At 36.9% G+C, this 21137-nt stretch overlaps 2 protein-coding genes across 2 annotated transcripts in view; one reads left to right on the top strand and one right to left on the bottom strand.

Annotated features, from left to right (window-relative positions):
- Nucleotides 1-6915, top strand: part of LOC115970528 — a 13080-nt gene extending 6165 nt beyond the window's left edge. The window contains exon 3 of the mRNA XM_031090151.1: nucleotides 6906-6915. Within this exon, the coding sequence (XP_030946011.1) occupies nucleotides 6906-6915 (10 nt within the window). The remainder of the gene's footprint in view (nucleotides 1-6905) is intronic.
- A 124-nt stretch (nucleotides 6916-7039) lies between these two features.
- On the bottom strand, nucleotides 7040-7849 carry LOC115970527 (protein SRC2 homolog). The gene has a single exon (XM_031090150.1). It carries the CDS (start codon nucleotides 7847-7849, stop codon nucleotides 7040-7042), a length of 810 nt encoding a protein of 269 aa, XP_030946010.1.
- Nucleotides 7850-21137: the final 13288 nt, after the last annotated feature.

The raw sequence follows: 21137 nt of genomic DNA, 5'->3' as shown, positions 1-21137 counted from the left end.
TAGGGGTGATCCGTCCACTTTGTGGCGGCTACACCGTCCACTTTATGGACTTGTAAAATTATTCCCCGTTTCGGGTGATCCGTCCACTTTGTGGCGGCTACACCGTCCACTTTATGGACTTGTAAAATTATTACCGTTAGGGGTGATCCGTCCACTTTGTGGACTATGTAGTTATCCTTCTGGGACGATCCGTCGGACGCCCATCTTGTTGATTTCAAGTAATCATCCCTGTAGGATGATATCATCCCTGTGGGATGCTCCGTCCATCTTGTGGACTTTATCTTGTATCCGTCCATCTTGTGGACTTTAAGTTGTCATCCCTGTGGGATGCTCCGTCCATCTTGTGGACTTTATTTTGTGTCCGTCTCATGGACTTTTAACTAGCTCTCGTTATCTTTGTGAACAATTGGAATGACATCCAAGTAGAAGATCATAATTGTATCTAATTATAGAGATGCGTAAAGGAAAAGTGCCTGCCCCCCTGGGCTTAAAAAAGGCACGACAAGATTGTAGCAAAAGAAAAACAGTAAAATGAAAAACTTATAAAAAACATAAAAAGCCAAAAAGAAACATGGTTGCCGTTCGCCGTATTACTATCAGCGGTAGTATTTTCTCAAGTGCTCGGCATTCCATGGATGCGGTAGCTTCTCTCCGTCTGTTGTCTCCAGGTGGTATGTTCCTTTCCTTTTCCATGCCGTGACTCTATAAGGTCCTTCCCAGTTGGGGCCGAGTTTTCCCTGTGTAGGGTCTCTAGTTGTACCTATGACCCTCCTGAGTACAAGGTCTCCTACTTGGAAGTTTCTGTGTCGGACCCGGGAGTTGTAATGTCTGGCCATGCGATCCTGGTATCTAGCGATCCTTTGTTCCGCCGCCGACCTTACCTCATCTATCAGGTCCAGCTGTAGCCTCATGGATTCGTCGTTCCTGCTTTCGTCATGGTTGTGAACCCTGTAACTTGTGAGCCCAACTTCTGCTGGGATGACCGCCTCACTCCCGTATGTCAGTCGGAATGGCGTCTCTCCTGTTGGAGTCCTCGCCGTTGTCCTGTATGCCCACAGTATGCTCGGCAATTCATCGGGCCATATGCTCTTTGCCCCCTCGAGCCGAGTCTTGATAATCTTTAGCAGGGATCGGTTCGTGACTTCAACCTGGCCATTAGCCTGAGGATGGGCGGGTGATGAGTAGTGGTTTTTTATTCCTAGCTGTGCGCAGAAATCCCGGAAGTGGCCGTTGTCGAACTGCCTCCCGTTATCTGAGACTAGGACTCTAGGAATACCGAACCTGCATACGATGCACCGCCAGACAAAACTTCTAATGTTCTTTTCTGTAATGGTGGCCAAGGCTTCCGCTTCTACCCATTTTGTGAAGTAGTCAATACCCACTACCAAGAACTTTAGCTGCCTTACCGCCGTTGGGAAAGGTCCCATGATATCTAGTCCCCACTGAGCGAACGGCCATGGAGCCGTTATAGGGGTCAGCTCTTCAGCTGGCTGTCCGATAAAATTGCTGAACCTCTGGCATTTGTCGCAGCTTTTAACGTAAGACTCGGCATCCTTCTGCATGGTTGGCCAGTAATACCCAGCTCGTACCAGTTTGTGCACCAATGACCGCGATCCAGAATGGTTCCCGCATATCCCTTCGTGAACTTCCCTCATTACGTAGTCTGCTCCTCAACCCCGAGGCATCTTAGATAAGGGCGGGAGAAACCTCTCTTGTAAAGAATGTCTTTTATCAAGACGAACCTTGCCGCTTGGACTTTTAGCTTTCTCGCTGCCTCCTTCTCTTGTGGCAGTAACCCGTCCTTCAAGTATGAAGTTATCTGCGTAGTCCAGTTTCTTTCGGAGTGTATCTCCTGCATGTTGTCGGGGTCTATTAGTGGAAAGAGTTGAACAAAGGAAAGTACATTACCCGGTGTCACCATATGTTCTGCTGAAGCGGTCTTCGCTAGCCGATCGGCGAGCTCATTTTCTCCCTTGGTATTTGGACGACCGTCGCTTTTAGCCCGTTGGCACTCGCCCTTACTTGATCAAGATATCTCTTCAACCTTTCCCCCTTGCATTCATAATCTCCGTTTACTTGATTGGTCACGACTTGAGAGTCGCAATAAACGACCACACTTTCAGCTCCGGCGGCTTTGGCGAGGTCGATTCCTGCTGCCACCGTTTCGTATTCTGCTTCATTGTTGGTAATGGGGAAGTCGAGACGGACCATACATTCGATCTTGTCTCCTTCAGGTGACAGCAATACTATGCCGGCCCCTCCAATTCGCCGATTGGATGATCCGTCGGTGTAGATGCTCCACTGGGGTGGGTTCTTCTGCCCCCTTGTCCTCGTCATGCGTAAACTCTGCTATGAAGTCGGCTACAGCTTGTCCCTTAATGGCCACACGTGGACGGTACTTGATATCAAACTCGCTCAATTCTATTGCCCACAGCGTCAGTCGACCTGCGGCTTCAGGATTACTCAGTGCCCTTCGCAAGGGCTTGTCGGTCATTACGTTCACGGTATGGGCTTGAAAGTAGGGTTTGAGCTTACGAGCCGCCGTGACCAATGCAAAAGCGAGTTTCTCCATGGGTTGGTATCTTTCTTCGGCACTGCGGAGAGCCCGGCTGGCATAGTATACAGGCTTCTGTGCATTATCCTCTTCTCTGATTAAGGCCGCGCTGACGGCGACAGAGGAGACGGCCAAGTAGAGGAAAAGTTCTTCACCTGGTTGCGAGGGACTCAATAGGGGTGGTGAAGATAGGTATGCCTTTAATTCCTCAAACACTTGCTGACACTCGTCCGTCCACTCGAATGATTTCTTTAATGTGCGAAAGAAAGGCAAGCACTTGTCCGTTGCTCTCGACACAAACCTATTTAATGCCGCTATCCTGCCGTTAAGGCTTTGTATCTCCTTCACATTTCGCGAGGGGGCCATCTCTACTATGGCTCGGATTTTGTCCGGATTAGCCTCAATTCCTCTCTGGGAAACCATGAACCCTAGGAATTTGCCTGCCGTTACGCCGAATGCGCACTTTCCCGGATTGAGTTTCATGTTGTAGGATCGGAGCGTACCGAATGTTTCCTTAAGGTCCTCTAGGTGGTCTTCCTCCTTCCGGCTCTTTACCAGCATGTCGTCGACATATACTTGGACATTCCTCCCGATTTGCTGCGCGAACATCTTATTCATTAGCCTCTGGTATGTTGCCCCCGCATTCTTCAGGCCGAATGGCATTACTTTGTAACAGAATAGTCCTTGGCTGGTTACGAACGAAGTCTTCTCCTGATCGGCCTCGTGCATGCGGATCTGGTTATAACCCGAGAAAACGTCCATGAAGCTTAATAATTGGTGTTGAGCCGTCGAGTCTACTAGGACGTCGACCCTTGGAAGGGGGTAGCTATCTTTAGGGCACGCTTTGTTAAGATCGGTGAAATCCACGCACATCCGCCACTTGCCGCTCGCTTTCTTTACCATTACTACATTCGCCAGCCAATCGGGATAGTAGACTTCCCTGATGAAACTTGCCTCTTGGAGTTTGCGGACCTCTTCCGCTATTGCTTGGTCTCGTTCCGGTGCGAACGCTCTCTTCTTTTGTCGGACGGGTGGAAATGAGGGCAATACATTCAATTTGTGTACCATGACCGAGGGATCGATTCCCGGCATATCTTCATGGCTCCAGGCGAACACATCCTTATTGCTCCTCAAGAAAGCTACGAGCTCTTGACGGATTGCGGGTTTGGCAAGCGTTCCGATTTTGGTTGTTCTGTCTGGATTGGAACTGTCGAGGGTTATCTCCTCCAGCCTCTCTGTGGGTGCTGCCGTCGTTCGGTGCTCTTCTATGCTCAAGGCCCGGATTTGGTCTTGCATTTCCATCATAGCTACGTAGCATTCTCGTGCGGCAACTTGACTTCCGCGTAGCTCTCCTATCCCATACTCCGTTGGGAACTTGATCATTAGGTGGTAAGTTGATGTTACCGCCTTCCACGAGTTGAGTGTAGGTCGTCCAAGAATAGCATTGTAGGCGGACGAACAATCGACCACCAAGAATGTCACGTTCCTGGTGATTTGTTGGGGGTAATCTCCTACCGTCACCGGTAACGTTACCGAGCCCAAAGGGAATACCCTACTTCCTTCGAAACCAACGAGCGGAGCATTTGTAGGTATTAGCTGCTCCCTGTCAATCCTCATTTGCTAGAATGCTGGATAGTACATGATATCGGCCGAGCTGCCGTTGTCGATCAAAACTCGGTGCATGTTGTAGTCTCCTGTTCGCAGGCTGACGACGAGGGCATCGTCGTGTGGATGGTGTAGGCGCCGTGCATCCTCTTCCGAGAACCAAAAAACAGGGCCCTCTCTGTTTGCTATCTTTGGCACTATGCCCGTCAGCTGGACATTCTGCACCATCCGAAGGTATGTTTTGCGAGCCTTTTTTGACGATCCGGCCGCAACCGTTCCTCCGATTATCATTCTTATGACCCCTAACGGGGGTCTTGGCCGCCCGTCTTCTCGGCGAGGATGTTGTTCTTGTGGGGGTTGATCCGTTCTTCCCTTGTTGACAAACTTCTGCAGCTTCCCTTGTCGGATAAGGGCTTCGATTTGTTGCTTCAAGTCATAGCAATCAGCCGTGTCGTGGCCGTGGTCACGATGGAAGCGGCAATATTTGTCTCTGGACCTTTTGCTGGGATCACTCTTCAGCTTTCCTGGGAACATCAGGGACCCTTCGTCCTTAATCTGCATTAGGACTTGGTCTATCGGTGCGGTTAACGGGGTGAAACTTGTGAACCTTCCGCCCGTGGGTTTTGGACGTCTGTCCTCCCTTCGGTCTCCCATCCTTCCCTTTTTCCGCCCCTGGTCCTGCCGGGGATCCTCTTGTCTGTCTCTTTTCTTGGGTCTATCTTCTCGGGCTAGAAGCGCGTCTTCGGCGTTCATATATTTGGTAGCCCTGTAAAGCACCTCCGACATGGTCTTAGGATCGTTTTTGTACAAGGAGAACAAAAACTTACCCCCCTTCAGCCCATTCGTGAATGCTGCTACCAATATTTTGTCGTCGGCCTCGTCGATCGAGAGCGCTTCCTTATTGAAGCGTGATATGTAGGCTCGCAACGTCTCCTCCTCTCGCTGCTTGATATTCATTAGACAAGCCGTGGATTTTCTATACCGATGTCCTCCGATGAAGTGCGTAGTAAATTGAGCACTCAGTTCCTTGAAGGTGCTGATGGAGTTGGGTGCTAGCCGACTGAACCAAATCCTTGCTGCGCCCTTTAGGGTTGTAGGAAAGGCCCTGCACATAATCGCGTCAGCCACTCCCTGAAGGTGCATCAGGGTCTTGAAGGTCTCTAGGTGATCTAGAGGGTCCTTTACTCCGTCATAACTATCCATATTTGGCATTCGGAACTTATTCGGCAGGGGGAAGGAGTTGACGGATGTCGTGAATGGCGAGTTGGTCCGGTTGACGAGGTCGTCAAGATCACTTGACACCCGACCCTTGAGAGCGTTCATCATTACATCCATCTGTTCCTTCATCGCCTGCATCTCCGCGATGAAGGATTGTGGAACCGTCTCCATCGGGGAAGGGATGTTAATGTCCCGTCGTACTGGTCTGCTCGGGGCGTTACTCTCCTGTTGTCCGTCCTGATTTCTCCTCTCAGCGCTGGTCCCTTCTTGATCCTCTCCTTGGTTATTGACCGCCGCATTCTTTTGGTTCAGCTGCTCTTCTAGGTCGTGGTTTTGTTTGGTGAGGCGCTCCACGGTTGTGGCGAGCGTCCTGACCTGTTTCTCAAGGGCAGTCGTAGGGGCTTCTTCTTCTTGAACGTCATTCGTGGTTGCCATTGAGCGAGTGAGTACCATGTAACTCTTTTGTCTAGGAAGTGATCGATTCCCACAGACGGCGCCAACTGATGACGTTGAAAATTGTCACCAATAGATCACACCGTACTCGCGACTCAAAGCGAACCTGCACGACAAGAACAATCGAAGACAACCTTTAAAGAGCACCGGTGTGGTGCCGGCCTAACATTCTCCGAAGGTCAAGTCAGAATTCGTCGTTTCACTTTTAGAGCGCAAGAGAGGGTCAATTAATCTTACCTCGATTTCCGAGAATGTCAGTCCTTTTATAGTGGTGGAGAGGTGGCTTTTCTTCTTGACCTCCAGATCTTTCCAATGTGGGACTCTGATACCAATTCTCCAAAATGTGGTGAGCAACGATTTCCCTTTTTGGATCTTAGTGTTTTTTTAGGCGATAGAGATTTCGGATCATGGGCCCATACTGCGTCTGTCAGCGATGGGCTTTCACAGCGCATGGGACCATCTTTACACAGGTCCAACAGTCCCAATCCGTCAGGCCCATTAAGGTAGGCCCAACAGGCTATATTTTATCATCTTCAATTGATATATTAATTAACTTTTGGCAAAAATATCAACCACCCGAAAAATATTTTATTTACCTGCTCTTTTACTTTTTTTGCTAAGAGACGCAAAGAATAACAATCAAAAGGCCTCAATTTTTTCGATATAAAACATTTTATCCATGAAGAAATGTTCTTGATAGAACATATTCTTGAGATCTTAAAAAAAGGTTTTTGGTCACACTAAAAATATTTTCATTAAAACCAACAAAAACTCATAAGAAATAGTAATTAGCTAGGTAATAATACACCGGTGGTAGTTGTGTCAATGGAGAGGGTGGACTGGTGGGTGGGAGGATTTTTTTTTTTTCAAGATACGTGTAAGCTTGGTTTGGATTGGGAAACGGGTTAAGCTTTCTCAAAAATGAATACTCTTTCCCACCATTTTTGACATAATTTTTCGTTAATCATGAAAAATTTTTCCAAAATATGGTTTGAATCACAACAAAGAACGATAATCATAAAAATTCCATTCAAAAAATGATAAGTCATTACATTGAGAAGTTGCATCTAATCAGATCTTCCTAGAACACGTACCTCTAGACAAAGATTGTGAGAACTGTGGGAAAATACAATTGGATAAGAAAACTAAGAATAATAATTAGACCAAAAAGAATCAAAGAATCAAAACCACCAGTATATCCTAGTAATCCTACATGGTATTATCTGGATCATTAGAAGCTCCATCATCAGATTCATACACCAATTCTCCCATCAAAATTCCACCAAGCATTCCTCCCACCACTGCCATGCCCAATTCTAACCCAACATTATTATTCCCACTATTCTTCCCAGCTGGCTGCTGTGGCTGCACCACCTGTGGCTTCCCATGATGATGATATCCCAACCCTGGTGGTGGTGTGGGATATCCCTCCGGTAGCGGTGGCGGTGGTGGAATCCTACCATGACTAGGATATCCCATTGTAGATTGTGGAGTACTACTTTGAGGAGGGTTATAAGTTTGTGGGATATTCAATCTTGATGGTATATAAGCTGAGCTACTACTCGTTCCTACATGTGGAGGAGGATAGGCAGTAACTATTGGTGTATCATCCTCAAACCTATAGGACAAGTTTAGTTCCCCTTGTGGCTTGCCAGAGGATTCTCTAACTTGGTATGTCAAATACTTAACAAAGTTGCCTTCTTCAGCTTTGTCTAAAAGCTCTTTTACAGGGACCAAGACCTCTCCAATATCCTTGTCTCCACGGATGTGGCCATGGTGCTTGAGCTTGATGTTGAGAAAGAGGTAATTCATCTTTGCCACGGCTTCATCAAAAGTGAACTTCATGGTGTGGTTCCACATGGGGTTTGAGCCACAACCCTTGTCCACAGGAGTTCTTTGCTCAGTTTGGGGGTTGCTGGACATTGTGACCACAGCATACACGTCCATAGCACGAAGATGATTCACTTTTTTGAGACCCCTTGCAGAGTTCATAGTTATCTCCAAGTGTTTCATCTCCATTTTTCTTAACCTTCTGTTGAGTTTCTTTCTTGTTTCTGAGCTCTTCTTTCTCTTAGACTCTCTCTATTTTTTTTTTTCTTTTTGTTGTTTTGGATTTAGAGAGGGGATGATATATATATATATATATATATATATATATATATTGAGGTTCATATACAACAGGTAAAGTCAAAGGCTGACGCTGCTGGAGCTTTGTATGGGCGCTCTTTTGCGCCTGTTCCGTTTCTGTGTGCGAAAACGCGTTCACGTTTAGTTATCTTTTTGAGCCGAAATGCTTGATTTTTTTGTGAACAGTATACACCAGTATATTGTTTATAGACTCATAAATTTAACTTTTCAGTAATTTTTTATTAAAAATGGGTTTCATGATATTATTCACACATTTAAAAATTATTTTATTACAGTATTTTTCAGTTTCAATTTTCAGTTTTTTCATCAAAACGGACCATAAGTTTATAAAACTATCCTTTCTACCAAAAAAAAAAAAAGACGAAAATCACATTTTGGTCCCTACATTTTCAAGCGATTCTCATTTTGGTCTCTAGATTTTATTTATATCTCTTTTAGTCCCTATTTAGAAGAACGGCATCCATTTTAGTCCTTTCCGTCAGTGCCCTAACGGCAAAATCCTAGGTGGCAAATGAACATATTAAAATAATAATAAAAAATTTTATTTTGACATTCTGGGTTTGTGGTGTATCTGGGTTTCTGGGTTTGTGGTCTATGTTGATCTAGGTTTGTGGGTTTGTGGTGCCTGTTGTATTCCGATGTTGTATTCCGATTTGTGTTTGTGGGGTTTTGGGTTTATGGCGTATCTGGTGGCTGAAATTCAATCCAGGTTAGCCTATGAGATGACCCATTGATGGCTTCGTCTTCTTGATGGCTTGGAGATGAAATGGAATTAAACCTTCCATGATTTCTTCTTCTTGAAGGCTGGGTTTCAATTTCTTGTTCAACTTTTTTGGGTTTTAAATTTTGTTTTCATGTTTAATCTGATGTGGATCTGAAGTTTAATTTTGTGTTCTTATTTTCTGGGTTTGTGATTTTGGTTTTTAATTTTGTGTTCTTAAATTTAAATTTTGTGTTTTAATTTTGTTGTTTGTGTTCTTGTTTATGTTTTTAATTTTTTTTATTTAGATGCTGACATGGCACTTTTTAATGTCAAAATAAAATTTTTTATTATTATTTTAATACATCCATTTGCCACCTAGGATTTTGCCGTTAGGACACTGACGGAAAGGACTAAAATGGATGCTGTTTTTCTAAATAGGGACTAAAAGCGGTAAAAATAAAATCTAAGGACCAAAATGAGAATCGCCTGAAAATGTAGGGACCAAAATGTGATTTTCACCAAAAAAAAAAAAAACAAAATGGTAAAGCCAAAGGCAATCTGAATGGAAGATAAGCATTAACGTGTTGAAGTGACTTTTTCATTTGTATGTTCCACTTGTATGTGGCAGCTCCACTTGTATGTGAGGGTTCCTCCCCTCCACCACCCCCCCCCCCCTTTTTTTACTTAGCAAAAACATATATATAAATAATTAGTTTAAATTAATCTGTGACCACCCTGACTTGAAAAAAAATGTATACAAATACTTACAAAAAAAATATTATATACTATATTAACTTATTTTGATCACTTTAATAAAAATGTTAAACAATATTACCTGAAAATTACAATAATTTAAATTCAACAAAAATAATAGTATTGCAACATTTACAATACTTTCACAATAAATCTTATGTGGTAAGCTATTAGAAATTATTGTGGCCACTTTATTATTCTCATATTAGCTCTTATTAATCTTTTTTTTTTTTTTTAATTTTTATCTTTGCTAGTACAAAAAATTGTAATATTTCATATATTCATGTGTTTTTTGTAATGTTTATATATTCAAATTGTCTCTTTATTAAATTTTATATAATTTATGTTTCTTAGTGACTACTCTAAAAAATATTTCTAAAGCCACCGCTAATCCATGATCCATCTTAGGTTGATATATGAGTCCCAATCAAACACATTATAGTTTTCAGACCCGGACCGTTCAATGTACCGTAAAAGTAAGAGATTCAAGATTTTTAAGGTCGAACCGGAATCAAATCGTGATGATGTCATAATTAATTAATAAATATTTAAATTATAAATAAATATATTAAATTAATATAAATAAAGAAATAAATAAAATTAACAAAAATAATAAAATTAAAATAAAGATACATATTTCAAATACATTTTTCATATCATAGCTTTTATAAACAAATAAGACATATCAAATCCTAAGCAAATATAGATATAGTATTTCTTTATTTCTTTATATGTGGATTAGTAAAACTTGCAATAATACTAATAATAATGATAATAATAGTATAAGTTAAAAAAAAAAAAAAACGCAAAAACAAAATACTTTTGTAATAAGTTCATATTTCCACTAGTATGTCAATTTATTTAATCCCACGTATCAGTTTAATAATACTTGGGGGAGGGTTTCTTGTCTCAGCCCCCAATTAGTAGGTATTGTCCGCTTTGGCTCATACCTCACGGTTTTGCTCAATTCCACATCGAGGAGAGATGCCTCCCACATGTGCCTTATAAGTTTAAGCCCAAGACACATGTGTACCACTACTACACATGTAGTAGTGGTTAGACATGGCAAAACGGGTCAGAATTTTCTGAGCCGACTCGACCCGAAAAATACCCGACCCGAACCCGATTTTTTTTACCCGAAGCAAAAACGGGTTGACCCGTGACCCGACCCGTGTTTTTTTGCGGGTCAACCCGACCCGAACCATTTTTTAAAAACTTTTTTTTTTTGGTAAAAAAAAATAGTGAAATTAAGATAATATTGGTTTAATTGTTTATTATGAGTTTTAAGGAAACAATTGATACATTTACATAGCTGTATGCAAATTAATTGAAAAATAAATGGTTGAGCATTCTGTAATGAATAAAAATTTTTAGATATCAAATAGCAAAGTACATGCCAAGATAATCTGGTTACAGTAAAGTTAAAAACAGATTTAAAATTGTAGATATGTGTGAGACACATTCACAAGTGTGAAAATAGTAAAGCCAAAGTATCAAATTAGCATAAATTATGAATGCTTAGATCTATTTTTTAACAATTTATGTTCAAAATAAATGGTTTTTCAAAATAAATTATGATATTTCCTAGAGTATGCGCTACTTAACAATGATATGATCTTCATAAAAGAGACTAGGTATAAATAAGTAAGCAATCAAACTTTAATGTATATCTCAAATTGAAATAGAGTGTCAACCACAATTGATAATAGATTATAAAATTAATTTTTAAAATTGTAACTTTCTTATATGTTTTTATTCTTTATCAAATGAGTTATCCAATAAGTCATTTGTAATTTTTTTTTTTTTGGAATGTTGATATTGTGTAAAAATAAAACTTATATACTTGTTTTACTTATCTTTGTGTTGTTTTGTTTTAGATAGCAATGTTAGGATTTGTATAATTTTAAAATTATTGAATAAGTATTAATAAGTTTAACTGAGTTTATTCTTGATATAAGTAGTGAATTCAAAATAATGCATTTTACATCAAGTAATATGTTGCATAACTATCCAAATGGAAAATAAATATTGTTTTCTTTATAAAAAAAATAAAAAATAAAAAATTTCATGTGAAAAATACGGGTCAACCCAACCTGACTCGACCCGCAACCCGATTGACCCGAACCCGCTTTCAACCCGCTTAAAATGACCCATTTTTTACCCGTGACCCGTTTGACCTGTGACCCGACCCGAACTCAACCCGACCCGACCCACCCGTTTTGCCATGTCTAGTAGTGGTAGAGGCGTGCCCTGCACAGAGGTAACAAAACCGTGCGGGTGTCAGGTTCGGGACATGGCCAAGCCAATCCCACCCCACCCCACCCCAAAGCGGACAATACTCTTGATAGGCATTGCCCTCAAAAGCGCCTTTTAATGTGGGAGGGTTTCTTGTCTCAGCCCCCAATTAGTAAGTATTGTCTGCTTTAGCTCATGCTTCACAGTTTTGTTCAATCCCACATTGGGGAGAGACGCCTCCCACATGTGTCTTGGGCTTATAAGACACATGTGGGAGGCGTCTCTCCCTGATGTGGGATTGAGCAAAACTATGAGGCATGAGTTAAAGCGAAATATACCTACTAATTGGGGGCTGAGACAAGAAACCCTCCCACAATACTAATATAAATAACAAATTAATAATAGTTTTTAAATTTTAGTAAGAGTAATCATAAAAGAAATGCAAAAAAAAAAAAAAATGATATGTTTACAACATTTTTACCACAATTCCTAAGTGGCAAGTTATTATTGGTTGTTATTGTTAAGGCAAAAAAGTAATCTTAGTGTTAATTTCAAATTTGAACCAATAATAACTAATCACTTATGATTTATTGTAAAAATGTTGTAGACGTAGCATCTCTAAAAAAAAAAAAAAAAAAAAAGTAAACCTAGGTATTAATGTAAAGTGGAGGAAGTCTTAGTCAACCAGAATAATTGAATGACCAAAAGGCTAAAATAGTCATGTGAAAGCTTGCAAATCTAAGAAATTACACAAAAAACAAAGAACCAGGCATTAAAGGGGCGAACATTATGGGCCCATTTGTAAGCCTATTTTAAGCAATTTTTTTAGCCTATTTTAAGCAATTTTTTTAGTATTTTAAACATTTATACATTTTTTTCACTCACACGTATATCAAAAACCTTAAAACAATATTACGCAAACTCCTCTATCAAACATCCCTTACAACACACAAAAAACTGAAAAAGAAGAAGCAGAGCAAAGGATGTGAAACGCAGAAGAAGAAGAAAGGATCGACCACTGTGGTTTGCTTTAGACAACCAACGACATGCTGCGACAGGATGAGTTCGTTTAGGCGAAAATTGTTTATAATGTAAAATGTGGCTCTCTGTTTTTCTTTTTTATTTCTCTCAATTTTTTTATTCAAATTCTTCACCGACGACATGCTGCGACAGGATGAGTTCGTTTAGGCGAAAATTGTTTATAATGTAAAATGTGGCTCTCTGTTTTTCTTTTTTATTTCTCTCAATTTTTTTATTCAAATTCTTCACCGACCAATATATGTTTTTCAGCCTAAATATGATATGTATCCCGAAACAACACTGTTAACTTTTTTTTTTAAGGGAATTGTGCGAACCTTGAAAACCGACCACGGTTCTTAGAACCATACAGTCCAACTGTAGTTCGAATGGTTTCATACTTTTTTCACATAGAGAGGTTCTTAGAGATAAAAGAACCGCAATAATAGGCGGTTCACAATTAACCCAATCGGACCGTGTGGTCCAGTCTGGATTTGAGATCCATGTAATTAATTAGGTAAATTATAGAGGGAAATTTTAGCTTTGTACTCTGACCATATTTTAATTCATTCATTTATCATTGAACGGGCACAATATTTTGCTATTAAAAGCAAAGAGTTTTGTTTTAGTTTTTGTTTCAATTTCGTGTCAATAGGTAGGTTTCGTTTGTTGTTTCTTTTAAGGTCAAGAGGGTGGGCTCAACCAATTTGGGGTTTAAAGGCGAAAATATTAAGTGGGGGGTTTTTATTTTATTTTTTATATTTAGATATTAATCAAATATATAATAATTATTTAATTAGGACTATTTGCATTATTATCAATGATTTTTTTTGTTCATTTGTTATATTTTCATCTAAAATTTTTTTGTTGTGTCTTGTTTAATATTAATAACAAATTTATCTATAAATGCCTTTTGAGATTCAATTTGTTTTTCTAGTTTTTTGTTGTTCTTCTTTTTAAGTTTTTCATATCTAGATGAATATTTTCTAGTAAACATTTATAATTACAAAAATATATTTATAAATAAATGAAACATGATTTATGACATCAAAAAAAGAAAAAGAAAAAAAAGAAACATGATTTATAATTGAATATTATTGTAGGGATAAAGGGCCAAAATCCATATGTTGGGTCTTGGTCTTTGTCCGAAGACATTGATGGGTCCGAGGAGGAGCAAATAGTTGTTACATGTTCTCCGTTAAAGTCTCATAAGTAGGAAACGAATGAAAGGTGGTCCGAGGAAGAACTCCTCCTCGAATATGATGAATATAGTTCAAAGTACATACTCCAGTTATTAGAGTGATCTTCCAAGAAGCTCCAATGATAGGGACATACCTCATGAACATACGAAAAAGAAGGAAACCTAAAAATATCTAAGGGAAAGCTGCCACCACTGCATTAAATGCATTGCAGCTACTTTTCTGATCACATTTATGTGAAGAAGACCTCTGAACAGTGCTATCTTGGCTATCACAATTCACAGAGAACCAGAGGGGATGTCTGATGAGACAGGTACTCAAGTAAGGGCTCGGATAATCAATAAGTGTAGGATGAAGATGATCTGAAGGAGGATATATAATGGGAAAGACTCTTCATGAGGAAGGGGGGGGGGGAGTGAAATATAGAGAAAAAAGACTGTAGCAATCTAAACTATCTTTGCATTCATTTGTGATTAAATTATACAAGGGGGACCTCCTCGAACTGAAAATATATTAAGATCAAATCTCTTATTTGTGTTGACAGTCATTCAAATTAAATTTATCCGTTGTTTAATTCATTAGGGCCTAGTTCTTCAACTCACTCTTTACAAAATTATTGTATTGGGCTCATTGGGCCAACATCCCATACGTTTTGGATTTGAACTGTAAATCGAGACCCTACAATTATAATTTAAATAAAATAAAATTTAAAGTATAGAGCAATAAGCCTAATTTATCAAAATTAAGATTGCAACTTATTAAATGATGTAATCACTTTATACTCTAAATTTGCACAAATAAAAATTTATTTATCATTTAGCTAAATAAATTAGTACCAATACAAAAAGTAGATTATTCTTAAAGGATAACTCATAAAAATATACTTATACAATACAAATTAAATAAATTACTTCAAATAAAAAAAATAAAAAAAATCAGTACCAACAGAAATGGGAAAAATCAAACTAGTTAAAATATAAAAAAAAAAACTTTAAGTGAAGTAGCAAATGGGTCGAGGTGTTTTTTTTTTTTTTTTTTTTTTTTTTTTTTTTTTTTTTTACAGCTAAATGTGGATTAATGTTTAGTTGATGTGACACATCAACCCACATGATAATAGCTAGAGTCTATAGACTTTTTATTTTTTTATTTTTTTTTAAAAAAATTACAAACTAGTTGTCAATGTTATGAATTATAGTAGGAGCATTTTTAATATATAATACATTCTATTAGCTAATAAAATAGCCTTAAATATATAGTTTTTTAATTTGGGTAAAAGGGTAAATAAGTCTTAATTGAAATATAATATAAATATATTATATTATATTAATTAAAAGAGGGAACTTCTTTTTTCTTTTTATTTTTATTTTATGGAGCCTTAAGCGACTACCTTAATTGCCTACATACTAGAGTTGGCCCTACTAATAAAACAAAAATATCCCCAATACCATTTCTCTAATCGAAATGAAGCTATATGAGTGTTTTAACTTTTAACTAATTAATCTAAAGTTTTTCAAACTTGGGAAGATATTTTGTAAAGTAATTAAGTTTCAAAGCAAACAATATTTTTTCAAACTTGAGTTTAGCTTGTTGGCTAAACAAACAAATATAATCAAGTTTTTTTTTTTTCCCCCAAGCCGAGCTCAAGTTTCATTCATTTACATCCCTAACTTGAATCAACTCCCTTGAAAATTATTTCATTTCCTATATTATTCCTACAACATGCTTGCCTATTGGTTATTTTGTATTTTTAGTAAATTAGAATTTCATGGCTATCACAGGCTTAGAAAGACAATATTAGAAACCCATATTACATTTTTTTTATATAAAAAGTAGTCACTTTATACCCTAAACTTGCACAAATAAAAATTGATTTATCATATAGCTAAATAAATCAGTACTAATACAAAAAGTAGATTATTCTTAAAGGATAACTAATAAAAATATACTTATAAAATACAAATTAAATAAATCACTTCAAATATTTAAAAAAAGAAAATCAGTACCAACAGAAATGGGAAAAATCAAACTAGTTAAAATATTAAAAAAAAAAAATTAAGTGAACAAATGGGTTGATGTGTATTTTTTTTTTTAATAGTTAAATGTGGATTAATGTGTAGTTAATGTGACACATCAACCTACATGATAATGACTAGAGTCTATAGACTTTTTATTTATTGTTTTTTTTTTTTTTTTAAATTACAAACTAGTTGTCAATGTTTTGGATTATAGTAGGAGCCTTTTTAATATATAATACATTCTATTAGCTAATAAAATTGCCTTAAATATATAGTTTTTTTAATTTGGGTAAAAGGGTAAATAAGTCTTAAATGAAATATAATATAAATATATTATATTATATTATATTAATTAAAAGATAGAGCTTTTTTATTATTATTTTGGAGCCTTAAGTGACTGCCTTAGTTGCCTATATACTAAAGTCGGCCTTACTAATAAAACAAAAATATTCCAAGTACCATTTCTCTTATGGAAATGAAGCTATATGAGTGTTTTAACTTTTAACTAATCTGAAAATTTTCAAATTTGGAAGATATTTTGTAAAGTAATTAAGTTTAAAAACAAAAAATATTTTTTCAAACTTGAGTTTAGCTTGTTAGTTAAACAAATGAACATAATCAAGTTTTTTTTTTCCAAGCTGAGCTCGAGTTTGATTCATTTACATCCCTAACTTGAATCAACTCCCTTGAAAATTATTTCATTTCCTATATTATTCCTACAACATGCTTGCCTATTGGTTATTTTGTATTTTTTTTGTGAATTAGAATTTCGTGGCTATCACAGGCTTAGAAAGACAACATTAGAAACCCAAATTACAAATTTATATTAAAAAAAAAAAAAAAACCAGATTACATCATGCGCATCCAAAAAGCCTAGGAAGGCAATCGTTATAGAGAATAGAGAGGCTCGGGCAAGGGGAGCTGACATCATTATTTAGAAGTTTTTATTTTTATTTTTATTTATATTGGTTAGAACTGAATGTACTACTACCAGAACATCATAGAAGTTGAACATTCAAATTTTAGCAAAGAAGGACAACAATAATCAGCAAAGCATTTCATCAAAACCAAAAATAAGACCAAGTCTGGCTCATTTATTCAGTGATGAGGCTTTTTTTGATAAGTTGTTGGATCAAGTTTGATTACTAACAGTTATTGTCTCGGAACAGGAACTTTTGGGAATGCTTTTACATTCAAGATGAACCCAACTGTCAATTAGGCTTGAGAGCTATATTATAACTGCATCAACCAACAAGCACGGTGTGCTTGGTGGACTTGTGCCCTGTGGTTGAGAGAAAGAGAGTCCAGAGTAATTGAGTAAGTGTCCATCTTAATCAGGGTTGTAAAATGTGAATGTATCATGCTGTTCATAAACAATTAGAGCTTGTCTCGATAAAAACTTATTTGTGTTTGCTTGATTAAAACAAGTCAAGTTTGAGCCTTAATTTTAGACTAAATTAATGAACAAATTGAGCCCAAGAAAAAAAAATGTTTACAAACAAGCTTCTAAACAACATGACTTGATAATAAAAAGACAAGCAGAGCTTAAACTTGTTTATGAGCTTAAAAAATCAAGTCATATCTTACTAAGCTTATAATTAATTGTAAGTTGGAACCACTCATTCAAACTAAATGGGAAGAATAAACTCAACTTGGGAATATGTTTGATGAGTTCTAGACACCCACACTTAGCAAAGGAAAAAAAAACTAATAATATTCTGCCTCCTAATTTTGTTTTTATCCTTCGTTCTTACACTTGAGAATTAAGCAAAATAACTAGAAATCAAAAGGTTGGAATAGAAGTTTCCTGTATTTTTCTTCAGGCGTGAGAAAGGAATAGGAATTATACGAATGTTTTTAACTAATTTAATATTTTTTCTTACAATAAGTGAGAGATGAAGGATTTAGATCTAAGTTCTTCAAGAGAGAACTAGACAACACCACTAAAATACAATTCCAATTAAATAAATTCCAGTGTTTGACATGAGATAGTTTCTTGTGTTTGATATAGTGACAAATTTGGTCAATATAATTATTTTTTTTCCTGAAATCAACTAAAACTAATTCCAAAAAAATAAATAAATAAATTCCAGCGTATACATCTTCCCCAAAAGCATATTTTTCGATAAATCAAATGGAGAGTAAACTTTGCAACAAATATAAAAGCTTCTCCTACGGTCCTACCCATCTTTTTCCACAGCTACCCGATTTTCCGGGATATGAAATCATATAGTGTAATATTTGGAAATATAAAAGAAGTTTTAAAGTGCCCCACACCAAGTATGAATTGACCATTGGCCAATCTTAGTTCAATGAAATCTTTCACCTATCTATCTATATCCCCAACCACCTGAATTTAATGCATATGAAATCATATATAATGTTTGAAAAGTATGAAATGATTTTTATAGTGATCCTATAAGGCAATACCTATAGGTGAAGTTGATAGTCTTCTCAAAAAGAAGAGGGGGGGGGGGGGGGGGGGGGGGGGGGGGGAATAAAAATTAATAATATAAAGCATCTAGTTCAGTGGGCAATCTCTAAGAATTCCCAGTTGCATTATATCCCAGACAAAAGCATGAAATAAGAAAAGGAGGATATTGATCATATTCAGTAATTCAGGCACTCTAATCTCTTCCCGTCCTAAATGTCATCAATTTGTAACAATCATACACATTCCCTGTGAATGTAAATATAAAAAGCATCTAGTTCAGTGGGTATTCTTTAAGAATTCCCAGTTGCATCATATCCTAGACAAAAGCATGATATAAGAAAAGGAGGGCATTAATCATATTCAGTAATTCTGGCACTCTAATCTCTACCCTAAATGTCATCAATTTGTAACAATCATCTAACAAACTAGTTAAGAATAAACCATGTGGGGTTCCTTGAATTACTCTATTTGCTTTTGGAATCCAGCAGCTTTGGCTTTGTCAAAATAATTATACATTTAGACAAGCTATAGTGTCTATGCACACCCTCACTAACCATGCCTACTAGCTTGCCATAGAGTATACCTTTGTCACCTCTGAAGTCTGAAGAACAAAGCAAACCCAGCCATAATCTAAATCTAATTTGCTAAACACCCCCAATGATTCCCTACATCACTTAAAAAACAGATGGTAGCATTGGTAAGGTGGGATCAAGGATTTTACTCAGAAATCATGATGGAATTTGGATCAAGGATTTTTTTTTTTCTAAAGGCTAGGTACAACTATGAATAACAAGACTCTTGACACAAATATATAACACGTGCTTCAAGTACTTGTCTGAATTATTCCTACTCTATTCGTGATTTTGTATTTTTGGTAAATCAGAATCTCATGCACATCCAAAAAGCCTAGGACATGGGACAGCCATGGTCAAAGAAGCTCCAGCAAAGTAAGTCAATATCATTTATAAGTCAAACATTCAAATCTTCAGAGAAAGCGCAAGAAAGAATCAATCACAAAACAATTCATTAAATGTAATAATTTTTTTTTTTTTTTTTTGGTAAACAATAATAAATTTTTTATCTCATATGCTTACACCATATGGTACAATGAAATAAAATTGAATCAATAAAATATTCTTGCTTCAATTGTATACCTTTTCTTTGCACCAAATAGATTTCATCTCTTCCATCATAATACATTTTACTTTGACTTATCAAAAATATTTTATTTTATTTTGAGCTCCCTTCTCTCCTTAGACATCCACTCATACTAGAACTATGTTTTCAAAAACCATATTATAGATTCTTTACTTAGAAACCAAATCTTAATTATAAACTAATATTCATATAATCAATCAATCATAAATTTATAGATATACCATCACTCTGTCTTCAAATAAATATGCAAAAGCACTCAAAACTAATATTAATTTTTTAACTAAAAAAAACTATTAACTAAAGTTAAAATCCAGTGGAGCAGATTACAACTAGTTTCATTTAAACAATAAGACCTGCCCATTTCATTCAGTGATGAGGTATTTAATGAGCCATTGTCGGACCAAGAGTGAGTGATAACATACATTGAGCATCTCCAACAAATAAGGCAGCTTTTCACCCAATTTGGGGAGTAAAATCCACTTTTTTTTTTTTTTTTTTTTTTGCCTACTTACATTTTCAAATACACTTTCCAAGGGACTATGATGATGAAGAGATAACATTCTTAAATTAACGCTAACCTATAAAGTGTTCTACAAGTACTTGAATTTGGCAGTAAAAAAGTCCTAAAACAATTAGAAATAAGAAACAAAACCCACATAAAAATATCTGAATAATTATATTTAACAAACTAAAAATTTAACATATGACAAAAATTTATCCCTATATGATGTCTTATACTCCACCATCAACATACTTTTTTTCATCAAAGCAGCTTCTTCAAATATTTCAATTCAAATCTATCCATGTATTTGTTAGTCAAAGACAGTAGGCAAACAATGAAAACTTATGTTACTATGCTTGAAAGATAAAAATTTGTTTTGCCCCGGTCTCTCACACTCCCTTGGTTATCTTGTCAACCAATCAGTCACAAGAAACCATCTGAAGTATATTTTTAAGTTTCTTCCTCCATTTCATTTCACAGAAGAATCTCATCTTCCTTTCTCACTCATGGAATTGTCATTAGTAGGTACAGCTTGAATTGGGTCAAGGCATTAAATTAAGGAAAGAGAGAGTAAAAAGGAAAAAAAAAAAAAAAAAAAAAAGGATAACAGATTTGTAATATACTTTGTCCAACCATGTCTCTTGCCATTGGTGAGTGAAAAAAAAAATTGAGGGCTGTACACAGAATCACATGATTCTGGATGAAACTGATCTGAGCACATGATCCTTATAATGCACACATACCTCTAATTTTGACATACCTGAGCTGGTCAACTTACAATTTGGGAGAAATACGTAGAGATCGAACAATGCTCTCAGCATTGCCTGCTTTTACCTCCTTCCTGGCCAGAAAGACTTACTATTGTGGTGCACTAGGAAAAGACTTACTTTTTAAATTAATTATTCAAGCAATAGTTGTATTCTAATTGTACTCATTCATCAACCCGTGGTAGTTGTGTCAATGGAGAGGGTGGACTGGTGGGTGGGAGGATATATTTTTTTTTCAAGATACGTGTAATCTTGGTTTGGATTGGGAAATGGGTTATGCTTTCTCAAAGATGAATACTCTTTCCCACCATTTTTGACATAATTTTTCTTTGATAATGAAAAACTTTTCCAAAATATGGTTTGAATCACAACAAAG

This window comes from Quercus lobata, chromosome 12, assembly GCF_001633185.2.
Source record: "Quercus lobata isolate SW786 chromosome 12, ValleyOak3.0 Primary Assembly, whole genome shotgun sequence".
Taxonomy (NCBI): domain Eukaryota; kingdom Viridiplantae; phylum Streptophyta; class Magnoliopsida; order Fagales; family Fagaceae; genus Quercus; species Quercus lobata.
This window is presented reverse-complemented; position numbering and strand designations above follow the sequence as displayed.